Source organism: Lathamus discolor, chromosome 1, assembly GCF_037157495.1.
Source record: "Lathamus discolor isolate bLatDis1 chromosome 1, bLatDis1.hap1, whole genome shotgun sequence".
NCBI classification, from domain to species: Eukaryota; Metazoa; Chordata; class Aves; order Psittaciformes; family Psittacidae; genus Lathamus; species Lathamus discolor.
This window is the reverse complement of record NC_088884.1, coordinates 32,558,249-32,577,480: the sequence shown is the minus strand read 5'-3', so window position 1 is coordinate 32,577,480 and position 19,232 is coordinate 32,558,249. Positions and strand designations below refer to the sequence as shown.

The window sequence follows — 19,232 nt, the reverse complement described above, 5'->3', positions numbered from 1 at the left end:
TTGCGCTGAATTCAGCCAGCATGATTCCTGATGAAGAAATACAAAATGTAGGACAAAGTTGCTGTCTCAACAAAAGATCTGCCCACATGGACAAAAGATGCCATTTTCTGGGAATTGAGAAGTGCCATGAGTACTTTAGGAGGTAATAAAATTGTTACTAGTTTATTTCTGTGTTGTATGTGTTGGGCTGCATATGTAAGCTGGAGGAAACAACTGATACAACTCTATAAAACTGGATAAATTAAGTTCCAGGAAAACAAATAAAATTTGCAGCTGAAAGTGTGAATAGCCATTTATTACTTTCTAAGTAATGATTATAAGCTTAGTATTAGCCTTATTTAGGCTTTGTTGGACCAAAACTTTTAGTCCTTTTTCAGTCCTTTACAATAAAAAATTATGGAAGCCAATCTAGTTTATCATTGGTAATGCTGGAATACATGTGATCACATAGATCACTTATGTTCTGCTGAGAGGCAGCAGTTATTTCAGCTTCATTAATTTAGATAAAGAAGTTGCGTACGAATGTCTTAAGCACAATTGTAAATTAGAAGTGTTTTCTATGCCTCCAGTAGCTGAGGAGATATAATCTGGACAATCGTAGATAACATATATAGACAGACAGATGCATAAACATAACGATTGCTAAAACTGATAGCCTTACTTCTAAAAATAAGAGACTAACCCTGAGAACTCTACAGGAAGAGTTCAGCACTGAGGTAATGTGACAAATCATATGCCATCCTGTGCCACCAATTCATCAGGAATTTAGTACATTAAGTACCATTTTCTGGCTTCTGTTAATCTCCTGAGCTCATGGGCTCAGTAGAAAGTAAAAGCTACTAGAGAAGTGGAGATAAAGATTTTTTTAACAAATAAACCAGCTGGGAAAAAAAAAAAAAACAAACAAAAAAAAAAAAACCTGTAAACAACCTGATGAGCTGAAAAAAAGAAGTTTTATCATAACTGAAATTATGGGAATTTTGCCTAAATAAATAGCATTGTTTTAAGGGACGGAAAAGAAAAACAGCAGTAATTGAACCATCTCAAAATATTTCCTTTCCACAATATCAGATGCAAGATTTTTTGATTTTTTTTTAATTCCCCTTTCTTTTTGATTTTTTTAATTGTTAGAAATGAGAATGTCTAATAATAATGATAACAGATGTGATAACATGCAACTGAAATGTGTGGAGTTGGCTAAAGAACATTCTCATAGCTTCAAAACAATATTTTTTGCTAAGAACATGGAAAATCTCATGTTTCACTCCTGACTGTGCCTAGGGCAGTATTCAACCCCTCTAAAACCTCCATGGAAAGGCACCTCTACACTGAAAAAATTCAGCTTAGGAAACTAAGCCCTTTGGTACAAAATCAGAGGCACCTCTTAAGGGGGAAGCCTCCTTTCCCTAAATAGTAACAGTGCTGAAATAGCTTAGCACTAATCTCATCCAGTGGATCCCTGCCAAGATGCTGCTGGTGGTGGTGTCATTTTGAGTGTGCTCTTCAAGTGACCATTTCTTTAAAGAGCCTCTAAAATATTCAGAAAATACATATAACATTGGCTTTCTTTAAAACCCTGTCCCATACTGGAGGCAGGACTGGAAACAGCTTATCTACAAAACAGATCTAAGGTTAGAAAAACATAGCAATGCTTTTTGTGTTGAAGCACACATCTGTTAAACTAAAACACATAAAGAACTGACATGTTTCATGCTATATGGACTTTGAGTTGTCCACCCATGGACTGCTTGTGGGTAGTGAACAGTACCTGCCTTCTAATAACAGCCTATACCCTGAGAGTCTGTCAAATTTGCAAAGGGACCTGAGATTGTCTATGAACTTGCAGTTGATTTCTCTTTGCTGCAACAACAGTATACAGCCTTCCCAGAAAATATGTCGTGCAGTGTTTGTTCAGCCTAATCTCCTAATGACTGCAGTAAAGAAGAAATGACTGTGGTAGAGTCTGATAAGCTGCAAAGATGTGCTCTTAAAGGAAACATGCTCAGGCTTCCTCCTGCTGGCAGAACAAGAATGGTAAGAACTATTGATTTCATTGACTTTTGGAATTAAAGTTGTCCCTATTTATTGGCAGATGCTAAGAAGTTCAGCTGGTGAGTGTATAGATCGCAATGCAATTTGAATAAATCCTGATAACAAGCTAATTTATGACAATTTGACTAATTATAATATGAAGTGTCTTAAAACTATTCACGAGGAAAAAAAAATCAACATTTCTTTCTCTAATCCAGCAATAATGTTTCACAGAAACAGTCATTTCCCCTAGAAATATAGATTGGGTCTTACTGCATTTATGCCAATTTGTGCAAGGAACTGGGATTTGCACTGAAATAGGATAGGCAGAGGAACAAATAGGGGTCTTTTTGCAAGCTTTGGACTGTGCAGATTTCAAAGCATAATTTTGCTTATAATGGTGATACCTGAAACAATTTCTCCCTTTTATAAAAAATACTGCATTTTGATATTTGTTTTCACCCAGTGGATGAGGACCTAAGTTTAGGCTTTGCCTCATATAAATCCAAATAGAAATAAAAATGCTTACAGGCCATATCTAAGAGAACATCTTGCTCATTATTTTTTTCCTGTCTTAGAACCTCTATTCTTAAGAAATTCCAAATAAAATAATCATTGGAACTGATCTGTTTCTAACAAAAATTTGTTTAAAGAAAAAATTTGCAAAAGTAAAAGATTTCAGAAAAACATATTTTCAATATGCTCTGCTCATCCGACTTGTTTCTTTTGCAGTCAGCTCTACATTTATCATAACTTGAGTTACAAATATTTGTTTTCCTTACTAGCCCTTTCATCAACACTAGTAAATCAGAATTAGTTAGATTTAAGTCTCTCTTGAGCATCTGCTGAGCTGATCCCATATTTCAGCTGCTGTACCTTGGCATATCTTTTCTAAAAATGAATTGTCTAAAGAGTCTCATGGTCTCACTAAATAGTCAGCATGTTAAACAGAAAGAAAATAACCTAGACTTGTCCTTAAGAAAAAAAACACTTGTTCACTTAAATAAATAAAGCCTCTACAAATTTAGTTTTCCATGTTTTATACAAATATTGGTTCAAGTTTTCCTTTTTATATACATCAAACAAGCTGCCTTGAAATTGGCTGAAGCATCTGAAGCACGATCACAATGTAGAAAATTATAAAGAGGTTAAGGAAAAAATTGTTCCGTATAATATTTTACCACTAAGAACTCATACGGGTGTAATTTAATATGCAGACACTTGCAAACCATGCTGTATAACTGGTTCATTATTATATGTAAACAGATGAACCCATAACATCACTAATATGTGTAATTTGCCTTGGAAATACTTAATGGCATAAGACAACACTGGATAAATTCAAAGTAAATAGTTAATGTAAGGAGATACACATTTTTAAATTCTGTGCTTCTAAAAAACTTATTTCCTCAATATATCAATGAATTAAAAAAAAGTTGCAAAGACAGAGGGTATGACTCTGTAAAGTGTTTCAAGGTGGGTGAGACACTCCAGTGAGAAACACTTTATTGTTCTCTATAAATTTGAAAATTTCATTAAAAAAAAAAGATTTTCATTGGATTCGCTGGCAAATTTAAAATATTATATAGAACCCTTTGGGGTTTTTTAAAGTTTTTTTTTTTTTTTTTAAGTGGTACCAGAATCTAGGCAGGGCCTTGACAGTTTAACATCTCCTGGCAATTCATGTATCTGCCTCCTCAACTGATGTCAAAAGCTGTTAATGACAGTATTCCAGAAGGCTCTTAAAATAAGTATGCCCAAGATCTCTACAGTCTGTCTTCAGTGTCACAGCAGATCATTAGGAGGACTAACCTTCAGCCAAAGACCTTAAAGTTTCTATATTTTAATCTGTAGGAGACCGCATCTTGGCTGCAGTGACCCCACAGAGACTCCATGACTCTATGTCACCATGGTGGATCACTGGGCTTCCATGGTCTTTCATTCAATACTGTTACATGACATAGACCCTCAGTTATACACCCTTCCCACTAGAGAGTTAACAAATTAAGTTTTCATTTTATTTTAAAGACAAAACTGGATTTTAAAGATATAAAATCATCTAAAAAAAGCCCAGAAAGAAACCCAGGCTACAACACTCTACATCATCTATTCTTCACATTCAAGGAGATTTATATGATCAGATCCTGCAGTTTTGTGAAGCACATTGGCTTGGATCATCTCATCACAGAATGTGAGCTGAATGTATTTAAGTGTAGGATTAGATTCTGCATCAGAAGTTTGTGAAGTATGTAAATATAATTGTATGGAGTAAGAACCAAAATAAGACAAAAATGCAGAAAAATAAAGAAGTGGATCATCATGAAAGAAAAATAGAGAAACTACAATCATCATTAAAACATACAAAAAATGCTTAATTCAATATTACATTACCAAAAACACTTATTGAAAACAATATTTTGACTTCTTATGTGAAGCATGAAATAGAAAAAGCAAGTAAACATGGCAATATAATGAATATATTTAAAAAGCATTGCTGCAGCATCTTTTCTCAGGGAAGTTTAGATTGTACATGTTGAAAAAACTGGGTTTAATAAAGAAAATAGAGAAAAAAGCAGAAGCGGAACAAAAGTTTTAAAAATAATGACCTTTCAATATCCAAAAACCATCCAGGCAGGGGAAAAAAAAAAAAAAAAAAAGAAAAGAAAAATGTGTACCTTTTTTATTGCTTTTCCTATGAGATTATCTCCAACTGGTATCAGAATTCCTCCAAAGATAGCCAACACAGCACCGAAGATGGCCCCAGTAAGGAGCCCACAGTTTCTGTTACAGCCCATTCCTCTCCTTTGTCAGGTTGCAGGCAGACAATGTACAAATATCTTGCTGTAAGACTTGATGGTGTTTTTCTCACTTCTTGGTCCCAATAGACTCACTGATCTTCCTGAGAGAAGCTGCTAATGTAAGGAGAGAGTGAACAAAAATCACATTCCAAAGCTCAAAGTGCAAAGGGCATGAGGTGAAGCAGGTAGGAAGATAACATTTCAAAACCAGCCAGTGGCAGCCAGTGCCAAAAAAAAAAAATAATAAAGTTATACACAATTTGGCAAGCTAGCCACTTGTTCCATAACATTATCTTTTTTTTTAGTCAAATTCTCTCTAAAAGACTGATAAGTTCTTTTATTAGACTTTTATTTGGTTTTCTGGGGGGGCTCTGTTGCATTAGGCACTGGCATGATTATTATTCAGCTGACACTTTTGCTGACACAAGCACCCTCTCTAAAATCACTCTGTGCCAAAGAAAGAGGCTGTAGCTCCCTGCTTTTATCAAATCCTGCAACGCCTATGGATCCAGCTTCAGGAAAACCCATGAGTTCACACTACAGTATGAACTACCCAGGCTGTTTCTGCATTAAGGCAATAAGGAAGCCCTCAAGGTTCATCAGCACCCTGTTAGGAATGGCAGCCTGTAATGAGAGGCACATAGGAGAAGTCTGTCTTTCCAAATCTGTCACTCCACAGTCCAATATTGAAGGGATACAGATTTGTTTCAGCAACTTCATGACAAAAGCATAACTGGATTTTCCTTTTAGACCTACATTCTTACCATCACCTGGTTTCATTAATCCCAATTGCCTTGGTCAGCAGGCTGATGATGTGTCCTCCAGTGTCCCACCAAAGCCAAATCATGTCTAAACCTGAGCCCAGACTACTCCTTTGTCTGCATTGTAAACCCACTTTTTGCCTGCTCTTGCACTGACAGCAGTTTATGACTCCCTTGCCATGAACAAGGACTATTTCTGTATATTTAAACTCACTTAGTATTTTAATAATTTCTGTTTGGATACTTGCAAGCAAAGTGATCAAAAGATTACCTGCAAGCTCTGAAAAATACCCTTCCTATAAAAGTCAACCAGCCCAACCACATGGAGGTACACCTTAATGTAACTGCAGGTTCACTTAGCTGCTTATCTCTCTACCAGCTGTTACCATGTGCCTTTATGCAAAACAGCAATAGAACACCAATTTATTCTTTGATGTAGTGGATGAATGTGTAATGCAGCTAATGGCAAACTTCAAAGCAAACTCAAGTTAGAAATATATTAGACCTGAAAAACTTTTGAGTTCTCACTGGTTAGGTGGTGTGGGATTTAAAAATCTGATTGTTGTTACACATTGTAAGAAATCTAAGGAGAAGCAGAAGTTCTCAGTATAATCAAATTCTGAAAATTAAGTATTTCAAGTTGATCTTTTTGCCCAATGTTATCTATTCTAACAGAATTATTTTTTTGAAATGTGGAAATACACACATTCAAAAATTTATAATTAAAATTATCTTTTTCATAATGTTTAAAGAGGTATTTTAAATATATATATATACTTTTTTGGCTTAAAAATTGAAGCTTTTCAAATTCAACAGAAATACACCTTCCACCATAATGCATTTTCATCTAAGTTTCTACAAGCTGTTCCAAAAGATTAATTTTGTCTTAGTCAGACTAGGTACCTCTCATGAGCACTAGCAATAAGCAGCTAGAAAGCAACTGGCTGCTAATAACTTGTGTCTATTCCAAGCTTTTGTAAACTGTAATATATTCACCCTTCTCCCATCAAACACAATGCAATAGCAGTCTAGACATATCTCAATTTATGCAATTCAAGTTATCAATTACACAACTGCAGTGAAGAGCACTAACAACATAACACTCAATTTCACGTGGAAGTCAAGCTATACTCATTTATTACAACTGAATGTAAAATATGAAGATGAAAGTAAAATTTTCCAATAAGAATGCAGTTGTGTCTGAGAATTCAAGTGGACATTATTTACCTTGAGCAGAACAGAAAGTTCCGTACTAAAATTAGATATTATCTATGAGACTGTGGTATCATTTAAATTTAGATTTGACTACAGGACTAATATGAATGCTCACCTTATTCTAAAGTGTTCGGTATGTTCTTTTAATATTGTTTTAAATGTACTTAAGAGAATATTGACAATGGGAATGGTCCATTCAAATCTCTGAAAAGACAATTTATAAACTGAATAGGAGGAAAAATGTAAAATGTATTAAACTTTTATTCCCTACATAACTTATACTTCTGTACATGTAAGTTTAAAACAAGACTTGATAAAAATAAAACAGCATAATCTTTATTTTCTTAATGATTTCTCCATTTCTAACTAATTTTTAAACATTGCTTGACATGGCATTCCTTCAATCTTGCAGAGAATCAGACTTATTATCCCAAAAGAGACAAACTATATGGAGAACAAGAGTGTGTTTAGTGAAAATTAAAATGGGGTTTGAAATTTCTTATTAAAGGTTTCAACCCAAACACAGGGTGTTTATTGAAACATAATCCCAGTTTCTCCAAGGTCAAATGGTGAGATTAAAAATCCTGAAATTACTGACAGATACATTTGCAGGGAAGGTGTTTTTTCTGCTTTTAAAAGCATGAAAATCACCAAACCCAAAACTAACTTGACCTATGTTGAAATTATAGTTTTGACCTTTTCATCTGCAATAGTAAATGCTACAAATATAACTTTAAGAGGATGCATTTCTTATAAACTCACATGACTTCAGAATTGTAGGTTCAAGAATATTAAATAGCAAAAGACAGAATGAATTGGGAAAGCCAGCAATATTGAATATAAAATACCACTGCTAACAGTAACGAAGCATTTTGTTAACACATGCAAAATTTCACTGTTCCTTGGAAACAGCTTTGCAAAGTCCTGCACTTTTTTTTTGTTAATTGCAAATAAATATTTTCAAGAGTTTTCCATGAAATTGTTTTAAAAGTATTTCTGAGGAAAACCCTCTGATTTTAAACAATGTATTATATGACTCACCTTGAATAAGGGCAACTGACTTTTCAGCTGAGCATACAAGCACTTAACACATGACTTGCATCAAGTTACAAGCAGACAAGCAGCTAAATCTCCACACCAAGCACATAGCCTCTATACTCCGAGGGAGTGTTTATATATTCCAAGAGATGTCATTTCCCTCTTTATCTTTCTGCCAGAAGAAGTTAAGTTGTATTGGTGTTGGGGAGGGGGGGTTATTTTTACAGTCTGACTAAAAGCCACTACCTACATCTCGTGGTAATATACTTAGCAGCTGCAGCCTTTGTCAAATTTTGATCCAAGTGAGTCAAAGGTCAAGGAGACAAAAGGGTAACTTACTTATTTGGTTCCCAGTCACTTCTTCTCTAATAGCCATTTGGTTTAAAATTGCTCATATTAGCAAGTTATGACTAACCAGTTCCTGACAGCTTCTTTAAGATACAGAATATTTGCAACTATTCTTTGCTATATAGCATGCTCTGCTGTGTTGATAAAGTTTTACTACTTCAGTCATTCTCTGTCAAAATAAAGGCTAAACACCTTTGCAGCTCAATCATTGTTAGAGTATAATTTCAAGCAACAAAAACCAGGAAATGTCAGAATATTTTTGCAGGGATTTTTTTTTCACAGGTTGGATTACGTTTCCTCAGCAAGTGCTAAAGCTCTTCCTCTTTTACTGCAAGTTCAATGAAGATCCCTGAAGCTTTGTTTCCTTAATGTATCTGAAAATGTTATTATTTTCACTGACATTTGTGTAGACCAAAGCATCTCCCAAGCACAGGGTCTACTAATAATTAACAATAACCAGTTTGGCAAGCTTTCTCACAAATAATTTTTAAATAACTCCCCATCTCCTGTGAATTAAATGAATAGATTGTTTTAAAAGATTCTTCTGGCAGCAGCAAGAGGACATGATTGATATTTGTCTTATTTCATCATAAGAGAGAAAATATTCCTGAAGAAAAGTTTATGTCCAGACTTTCAGGGTATAGCACTGGTATAGCACTGAATAGTTTCTACGTTCAGCATTTACTGTATGCTTTCACTAATAGTTTACTATTCTGTTTTTTATATTGCCCTGTTTGAAAGTTAAGCTTTGGTAGCATGATTTTAATTCCCATGTTTTTATAGTCATGGCACTCGCAGAGTTCTTCTTTACCTGCCTGTTATGAAACGTGTAAGAATTAATCTTGACATTAATCTCTTGTCAGATGCGGTGATGTTAGCAGATGTTAGCTGAGGTTAACAAGCAAATTGGAAAACTCCAGGAAACTCCTGTCTGTACGTTTGTACACTCTGAATTTGTCAGAAGACACTAACCTTAAAAACAAAACAAAGCAAAAATAACCTTCTGGTTGTTAAGTAAATGCCGAGCTCTTGGACAGAAGTTGAGGTTAATGTTCTCATCACTCAAAACATGATTTTCTATAATCTTTTGTGTACTCTCCCTATTTTGATACAAAGGATTTAGCTGGGTTATTAGCATCATCTGATATGGCTTCTACACTCCCTATCCAAAATCCTGTTGCCACCACTCAGTGGTCATCTGGTTCCTTCAGTTATTAGGTCCCACAAAAGAGGCTGTATCTGACAGAACAGTACAAGATTTAAAGTATGCAGGAACTCCACAAAAACCCAGAACATGTGACTCCTGTCCCCAGATAAGCTCTTTCTGACTCAACACGCTCATATTCACTCGTGGGCATTTAATTCAGGAGAAGAATGACAAAGGTGAATCATCTGCAGAAGAAAATATGCAATATGACAGCAGCGGGATGAGACTTCTGCTGCTACACATGCAGTGGAGACACTAGGAGGTCTTCTTTTATAAGGAGTGAAATACTGTGTGTAAGAAAGGTAGTTTGATTTCCTATAGAAATGAAAATATTCTGAGCATCATATCACACAATACAGAGGAAGCAGCACATAAGCTATTCACCCAGACCAGCCTCAACAAATGCTTTATTTCTATTACACTGGAGCCTACCCAAGAGTGATCACAGCCTATCTTCAAGGGCTGCCTATAAAGAACTTAAAGATATAACATATGAATTATAAAAATAATAACATAGAACTGACATTTCTTTTCTTAAATTATACATTCACTGTCTCTGTCTCAAGTAATCTTACTGTAACTGCTGTTTTGAACCACCTCATTTTCCAATAGAGTTAAATGGCAGGAATACTCACCTCACCTTTATGAAGGAAGTATAAAGATATTTCAGTTGTTTCAGTTTTGCTTTTAATATCTTATCTCCAAGGTCCTGTAAGAAAAGGGAGCCGAGTTTTGTAGCAATAATTCTTTTTTTGTTTTAAGTTAATTACAAATATTTGTTCAAAATAACTTATCCAGGTAAAAGTAGGCATCTGGACTAAGGAAGCTGAATTGGTTTCCTCTCCTCTCAGTGGAGAAATAAGAGCACATCCATGTACTCATACCATCTACCTTAAATGCTTATCTTAGGCAAGGATGTACCACATTCTTTGGAGGTCCTGATGCCTCTTCTTTAACTGCAGAGCATCTAAACAACTCACTTAAATTAAAACTTTCAGAAGGTTAATGTTAGAATAATTCTACATGAACTTCCTAAAAAGGTGTTCCAGTTCCTCTCCTCATTGGTGCACCATCAATACCAGGACAGATATACAAAGTTCTCTTAAGTGCAAGCAAGTTGTGAAGCAAGAAGAAAATGCAGTAGGAAAACTTCAAACCACCTGACATTAATGGAAAGTATAGCCAAAACTGCAGTCACGGTGTAGCATTCTTTTGCCCACCTCTCATCACAGACTTTTACTGCAGATGTGTTGGCCTTCAAGGCTTTCCAGCGTATGCCCTGAGGCATAATCCAAGCATTAATATCAAGCAGTCTTCAGCCCCCCCCCCCGAAACATCCTCCAAAACATGTATTAATACCTGATTTCTCATCCAAAGAGCTTGAAAGACTCATTCCAAATTGCTATGTACTCTCAATATCCACTAAAGACTCCAAGCTGTAGTTTTCCCAGCTCTGTGAGCTGTTAGGACCTAAGGTGCTGTCCCTTGTTATCTTCACTGTGTCCTGATGATATGGAAAACCTCCTAAAATACTATTGGCCCAAGACAACCTGGCAGTACTACAGTGGAAACAGCGTGATATATTTGGCTCCTGCCAGTGATGAGCTTCTCTCTCAAACTATAACCAGGTTCTTTAAGGGAAAAATGGGTGATGAAAGACCCAGCAGCTGCTTCAGTTCCTTTTTCCTAGAAATATTGATTCTGAGCTTTTCTTCACTGACTGTGGCATGCATAAGCTGCTTCCTTCCTCAGACCTCAAATTCACTTTTAAAGTGTATTTTCAAGTCATTTTAGTAGGGGAATCAGGTGAAAAAAGCATGAAAGAGGCAAAGGTGGAATGGACCTTGATTCTTCCACTCACTCGAGAGTCAGGACATAGATAGGAAGGAGCTTCGTCAACTGAGCCCAATACAGAAGATGTAATATAATAACTTAGGCTTCTGGGTAAGTCTGAAGCAACAAAGAGCTATAAAAATCTGTTACCTAAAGGGCTGGCTCAGTCTGTTACTGATAGAGACGTTTCTTACTGAAAACTAAGGAAGGCACTGAGAGGAAGGCTCCAGTAGTAGAGGAGAACAATTTTAAAAGCAGACATCTTTTGAAAGTCAAGAGAAATTTAGTAAGTCTTGTCCCTACCTGGGTATGCTTCGCTTCTTTCAAAACTCTTCACGTTGGTTCAGAAGTCTCAGAATAATGAAGTAGTTCAGAACTCCTTCACTAGTGCAACACCTAGTTGAGAAATAGTCACCATAATGAATCATCCCAATGGCAGTGACTTACACGAGTGACTGAGTAGTCCTTATGTTAGCCTTTGCTTGCCAGCTACACTGTAATTTTGTCTGCATGATAATTAAGAGCAACATATGTGCAGGGGATTTTTCTAATTAATGAAGAAGTAAATTTCAGGTTACTTTTTTGATGACTTCTCAAGAATTAAAGCCCAGTCAAATAACTGACATCTTTTTCTTTCAGCTCACATGTTCCAGACCTGGAGGCATGTCCTTGGTCAGAGCAACATGCAGATCTTCCCTGGGACTTCAGTTCAGTCTCAAAAGGTATTAAAGCCAAACCATGAGCCTACTGCCAGAAAGAAAAACCCTGCTTTTCATCAGGCCACTTCAAGAAGAAAGCTTTAACCAACCTCATGTCTTGGGACAGTTGCCTAGCCCCACTTTAAGAATCAGAATCTGTAGTTGGGATAGTATCAGGGGATCCATGTCTCTGCTAGCGAGGTATATATATATTTTCTACCAAAAGAAAGTAAGACATAGAAAATCATCTGGAGAGTAAATATAGGCCAAAGACCTTCCTGATAAAGCTGTCTCTCTTGAGCGCGAATCTCAGAGACAACAGCAGTGGCACCATGAAGCTAGAAACACCCATAAAAGCAGATTTTTCCCTCCAGCTGGCAGCAGAGGTACAGACCATTTGGGTTTTGCCTGCTGGTTTAGGGGATAAAACAACTCTCAGGCAGTTGAAGAAAACATGAAGGCATGCACTGACTGCCATGGAGTTTTTCAACTTTTATAGCCTTTCCCTATGGATCTGTTGAGATACCTTTATTTAAATTTCTTTATTATACAGAAACTTTATTATGCAAATTTTCTCATAGCATCATACTATCATTTATTCTAAGTGCTAATGTGCTACTCTTGCATGACAAAAAAGGAATTTTTTCCTTTTTTCATATTTTTTGAGATTATATTAAATTATTACAATGAAAATATGAAACACTGACACCATACACACAGAAACCCAACTAAAACTGCAAAACAACTTCACCCTTGACACAAGAGCTACATTGGCAGCAGCTGAAGTTCTAAAGACATTAGGAAAATTTGAGTGCTATTACTGCATATTAAGAAACATTAACAACTATGAAGAACAAAGCAGTAGAAAAAGTACTAGTGGTGATTTCTGTGCACTAGCAGTGAATGAAGTAGGCAACTAATAGATACCCTGAACTTCTCAGATCATGTAATTTTCTGATGCTAAGTTATGGTATTATTCTTTCATGAAATGAAACCATGATACAGAAATATTCATTTAACTATCCGTTACACAAAAAGGATTTCCAAAACACAATAATTTAACTGAGAAAACCCTATAATTCTGATCATTTTCCTGGCTCTGCCAAGTATATAAATGCTTCTGAAGTCTCACTTGAGGACAGAAAAAAATCCTCAGAACTAGACAACTCCAGAGTTCACATTTTTTATGAATAGAACACATTTTGCAAGTTAAAAGAAAAAAAAAAAAAACAGAAATCACTGAGTTAATAACATAGTTATTGTACCAGTTGTTAAAGAGAATCAGGTCACTAAAACAGCACAAGTCATTAGTATCTATGTGACTATGCTATATTTATTGAGTTGATCTCAGGACATCCATACCAATATTAATTTTAGGTATGTTACATTAGCATTTTGCTAAACATGAATTCTAATTTTAGATCTGCACAGAGATGAACTTATATACCTTTTCCTATAACTAGTAATTACTACAGTATTTTCAGATGATAATTTATAACACACTTGTAAAATACGTGCATGTGTATTTCTCTTCATATAATTTTTTATAAATGCATATAATCTGTGATATAATAGACTTTTATATATAAAAGAATAATTCACAAATTAATAATTACACTTGTTACACCTTACAATATGAATACATTAATTTTTAATTGCAATGTAGAGTTAAATACTAGTAACATATTGAATATAATCAAGACATTCATATGCAACTGAAATAATTTGATTATCAGTATATTTGCTCTTTCTAAACTTTAGTGAATAGTGACTTTATAAACAGTCAAGAAATAGAGACTGAATGGCATCTGTCTTTGCATTTAATAATTCCAGGCTGTTAAGAGCATTTTGCTAGCAATAGATTGCAATAGTATGCTCACACAAAATTAATATGACATCCATCTACCTGTTAAGAAGCTGCATTTAGTCCAGAAGCAGGATCACTTACCTGTAGGGAGGGAGAGCTGCTCTCAATACTCTCGCCACCAGGAACTGGAAAGCTTCAGAAGAGCCTGCTAAGTTGGCTCCTTATTCACAGAAAAATCAAGTTGCTGTAGCAACCCTCTAGCAACCCTGGCTGCCCAGACTTCTATGAGTCAGTTGATCTTTCATCAGCCACAAAGAGAAATAGAAAGTTGCACAGACCTTTTAAATGCCTTAGTAGCTAAGCTGCCTCAAGTGATAAGGAATTATAAGACCTCTGAGCCAAAGACAATACCTTTTCATACTTATGCTTTCAAGAAAGACTAGTTTTAAGAAATCCTTTCACTGCTAGCCTCTTCCTCTGATCTGTTTACCCTCTGCAATAGCCCAGAAATAGTCCTACACAGGCAATGTAACAGATCCCTACTACCAATCCAGAACAAGCTTAATTGACTTTGCTTTTTGCAATAACTCTGAAAACACAGTCTAATCCAAGTTAATCCTCACCATATACTGGAAGCCAGGTAAGGAGTTTCATACTAGAGATAACTCTTCAGATTTGGGCTTATTAATACATATTTACACAAACACAGACACAGGCCAGAATGAGGGATGGCAGCTGTGAATACAGCTGTTCAAATTCATGGGACTCTTTCTAATGATTTCTACAGGCTTTGGTTCAGAATTTTGTTGTCAAAATTAACATCTGAGGCAAGTGCTAGTGTCATTGCTTTCTCTGGCTGTTCATTTGGATCTTTACTAGATCTTTTTATCATAACAATGATGAGTTGTTCAAAATCTTTATAAAAACAATTAATATATTAAAGGTTTTGTTTGGACAGTGGATAGAGGCACCTCCTTCCAGGCAGTCACAGCAAATAGCAACAGCGAGCAGCCTGTCTGCAAGGCCTTTCACAATTAAGGTAAAAGCTGTCCCAGAGGGTTAACATGACCCCAAGGTGAGTCAGTATAACAGGAGCTGTAAAGCTATGTCCCACTAACTCAAGAGGCATCCTATAGCATAAGCCTCTTCACCTGGCTTTATATGAAGTTTCTTCTTCTCTAACATTACTGAGAGAAAGAAAAGGAAGGGGAGGAAGCAAATATACTCCTGAAATTTCCATTAATCTTCTTATGTAAATGCTGTTGTTCTACCTTTGTTCTCCTTGGAGTCCTGTTGATTTCTTCCTGTGTGGCTTTCGCAGCTGCAACATCCAGTTTGTTGCCAGGCTTCCCTTCTGCCTTCTTTTCTACATGTGCCTACTTTTACTCCTGTTTTCTTCCCCAAGAATCTCCTCCCTCCTCCAGCTCTTAATCTTTCCCACTTTCCACCCTATCATTTCAACAGTCACTCCTCCACCAAGCTCTCCTCCAGTTCGTCTCCTCCCCCATTGGATTACCCCCTAGTTTATTTCCCCATATCCAGAATGCACAGCTTTCTCTCAATTCTGTCCTTCTACCCTGCCATTAATATTTATGTTTTCCCAAATCTCCCATGACCCCTTTTTCTTTCTTCTTCTACTTCCCTTCTTCTCCTTCTGCCTGAAGTCCTGGCAGAGATTTCTTCTTCTCATACTAACAGTTAATCGAAAAGCTGATTGCAACTGAAAGCCAGATTTATCAGTGCCCTTTGGTACACAAATGAATCTTACCTGAAAAGGTTAATTATAAATAATAATTTAAGTTTGGTCACTTAATCCTGTAATGTGTTACTGTTTTTGTTCCTTCCTTAAGCCTCACAGCAGTAAAGCCCATGGCATTCCTGCCCATTACCTCTTCCTTGCCCAGCTGTCATTCAGCTATTTGAAGTCCTCCAACTCCTAAGAAAATGAATATTAAACAGGTTCATCCATACACAAAGAATCTGACGTGCCAGATGAGGAAAAGTAAACTTCATCCAGAATGGAGAGAGGACCTGAGATGAGGCTGGGAACAGCTCACACTTCTCTGAATGCCTGGTCAGACAGGTCCGGTGGTGAAGCAGGCATACTGGGCTACCAAAACCAGGGCTATGCCTATCGTTCCAACCCACAACAGCTAGAAAGTAAATGGGATGTATCACAGAATCACAATCACAGAATCACATCACAGAATTAAGGAATTGCAGAATGGTTTGGGTTGGAAGGGACCTTAAAGATCATCCAGTTCCAACCCCCCTGCCATGGGCAGGAACACCTTTGATACTCAACTTGCTTGGACAATAAATTTTAATGGACTTTATAGACTGGGCTAAGCCTGGCAGAAAATTAATTGAGCTGTCTTCTGTACATTCAGTGATGAGCAATTTAGATAACAGGAAATGTTTAACCAGGAGTATACTAGGTGTCTGTGAAAACAAGATAGAACTAAGGGCATTGGCCTAGGCCCTGCTGAAGCAAACTCTGGTAAAACACTGATAAAAGAGAAACTTTATTCATGACTTCCAGTACATATGGCTTTTCTGGGAAATTTAATAAATATCATAGAATCATAGAATGGTTTGGGTTGGAAAGGACCTTAAGATCATCAAGTTCCAGCCCCCCTGCCATGGCCAGAGACTCCTTATACTAAATCATGTTGCCTAAGGCTCTGTCCAACCCGGCCTTGAATACCACCAGGGATGGAGCACTCACAACCTCCCTGGGCAACCCATTCCAGTGCCTCACCACCCTCACAGCAAAGAACTTCTTCCTTATATCCAATCTAAACTTCCCCTGTTTAAGTTTTAAACCATTATTCCTTGTCCTGTCACTACAGTCCCTATCGAAGAGTCCCTCCCCACCATGCTATTAGGTCCCCACGCAGCCTTCTCTTCTCCAGGCTGAACAGCCCCAACTTCCTCAGCCTAACTTCATACGGGAGGTGCTCCAGTCCCCTGATCATCCTCGTGGCCCTCCTCTGGACTTGTTCCAACAGTTCCATGTCCTTTTTATGTTGAGGACACCAGAACTGCACACAATACTCCAAGTGAGGTCTCACGAGAGCAGAGTAGAGGGGCAGGATCACCTCCTTCGACCTGCTGGTCACGCTCCTTTTGAGGCAGCCCAGGATACGGTTGGCTTTCTGGGCTGCGAGCACACACTGAAACCGGCTCGTGTTCATTTTCTTACCCACCAACACCCCCAAGTCCTTCTCTGCAGGGCTGCTCTGAATCTCTTTTCTGCCCAACCTGTAGTTGTGCCTGGGATTGATGACACAAATGTTGAACAGGATCGGTCCCTGAGGGACACCACTCATTACTGGTCTCCAGCTGGACATTGAGCCATTGACCACAACACTGCATGCAGCTGCCCAGCCAGTTCCTTATCCACCAACTGGTCCATCCATCAAATTTATGTCCCTCCAATTTAGACAAGGATGCTGTGCTAAACAGTATTAACACTTCGCGCAAGTCCAAGTAGATGACATCAGCTGCTCTGCCCCTGTCCATCAGTTCTGTAGCCACATCAAAGAAGGACACCAAATTTATCAGGCGTGATTTGCCTTTCACCTTTTTCTTATGCTTTGAGAAGTCAGGGTACTAGTTAGTGTTTAGCTTTTAAAAACAATCCTTAAAATTACATAGGATGAAGATTACAGAATAGTAAACATGCCGTCAGAACACGAAACACCCCAGGCCTGTTTGTGGCAAAGTGCACACCCACTGTATAATTATACTCAGGCTTCTCTGTTTCAGGCAAAAAATAACAATAGTCACTTATCAGATTCCCAAAATGGTATTGGAGAGGATTCAGCAGGACACTCCCTATACTTTCTGGGTAGTAACAGCCACAGAATTACAGTCATATAAATGCTCAGTCTCTCCAGGTTTTGGCAACCATTTCTTCCATGTTGTACTCTGATCTGTTAGTGGTGTTCTAGTTAGGTTTTTTGCCAGTCTTTCTTTCACAATTCCTTTTCTCAGGTGCCAGATTTTAACAGAGTCTTCTCATCCTTTCCCTAAGCCTTGTTATAAGACTGTCTGCCCAGCTCCTCTCAGAGGATAGATCTTAATCATACCAGAACAGTACCTCCAAAAGTCTTGCATGTGCAGACTGAAATGCTCATCTCAGCACTGTGCCATGCCTCTGCCTATAGTTTCAATGTGCCTGTGATTCTATTGTCTATACACCTAGGTTATGTCTATGTGCATATTCAAGTCATGGAAGAGCCAGGAAGAGCCCCAGTGGACAAGATTTGACAGCTTTCATCCATTGGGCTTATATAAAAACCTAGTAAAAGACAACTTCTTTGCCATTTGGATACTGCAGGTCCCAGTATTCTGATCCTTCATCTGCATATAATGAGAAGAATCATCACCTTGGCATGACCTGCATATACTGCCTCATGAGCTGGTGAGGCTTGTGAGAGAGTTTCTCTTTTTCTTGGATATTAAACATGAGAATGTATTTTTCTGCCCCCAAGTCAAATGAAAAAACCCTCTTCTCTAAGAGCAATAATATTCCATTTTTGACACAAGAAATACTTAGGCATTTATACATTCTTGCATGTACACATGAACACACATGCAAGTGCCTTGCTTCAATTTAAAAAATATCTCCTGAAACAGTGTATAGCTGAGCTCTTTTGCCTCTTACAGTCTTGTTTATTACCATTTTACACTTTGCATACACCCTGAATTCCACCTTTCCTTCAGTGTCCCCCACTGAAATGTATGCGGCTGAGAGAATTTGTGCCTACATAGACTTTGAAATTGTTATGAATCTCCACACAGCTTTAATCAAGCCATATTTTTCGTACCATTCAGGTTCTTCACCTGAGCAATGGGACAGTAATTCAGACCTATTTCTTTGGCATGTTACCACACTTACCTAGTGTATTGGTTAAACTGAGGAGCTTTCTGAGGTGCTACAGCCCTCTTTAATGTGGCTACTGCATTTATACATAGCCTTCCTTTCCTTATGATGAAATTAATCCATAAATACATCCCTACCTTTAGAACTATGCCTCATCTAAATACCATTTTGGTACTTCATGCTAAATTACATTATACATCGGGCATGTACCTGGTGCACATTCTATAGATGGGTCAAGACCAAGTTCCAAAGTATAGACCCAATGCAAATGTGTTGACTCAACACATCACCTGATTTCACTTCCGGACTTTTTTAGGTCACCTGAAAACATATCTTGTTTGGATTTTGCAACTTTAAGGATCAAAATCCAATGTAAACTTGTCTTTAAAATTGTCTTTAAACAAAACACTTTAAACTTGTCTTTAAACTGTGACATCTTCCACATTACTGCAGGAAACCTTCACGCTATTGTTGGTCCCTGCTGTGAGTCCTTGAGTCCTCTCAACCTTACTATATGATAAATTAAAAGTAGCTCTCATGAGCTACTCCCCATGTATGTCTATTGGTCTGCAAAAATTTAGCTCAGAATATTTCCTTCTATGAGA

The 19,232-nt window shown here is 37.3% G+C and overlaps 1 protein-coding gene across 12 annotated transcripts in view; it reads right to left on the bottom strand.

The window, feature by feature from the left end:
- The window catches only part of CD36 (CD36 molecule (CD36 blood group)), a 54,929-nt gene that overhangs the window by 19,274 nt on the left and 16,423 nt on the right, over window positions 1–19,232 (bottom strand). For 2 of the 12 annotated variants that reach the window (XM_065667088.1, XM_065667061.1), the window contains exons 2-4: window positions 11,535–11,627; window positions 10,034–10,107; window positions 4,707–4,943 (exon numbers count right to left, since the gene is read on the bottom strand). In XM_065667088.1, coding sequence (XP_065523160.1) covers window positions 4,707–4,826 — 120 coding nt within the window. In that variant the 5' untranslated portion in view covers window positions 4,827–4,943; window positions 10,034–10,107; window positions 11,535–11,627. Of the gene's footprint in view, window positions 1–4,706; window positions 4,944–6,920; window positions 7,010–7,846; window positions 7,970–10,033; window positions 10,108–10,757; window positions 10,833–11,534; window positions 11,628–13,877; window positions 13,979–15,007; window positions 15,109–19,232 lie in introns of those variants that run through there. The other 10 variants (XM_065667101.1, XM_065667111.1, XM_065667070.1 and 7 more) reach the window with 10 other exon arrangements.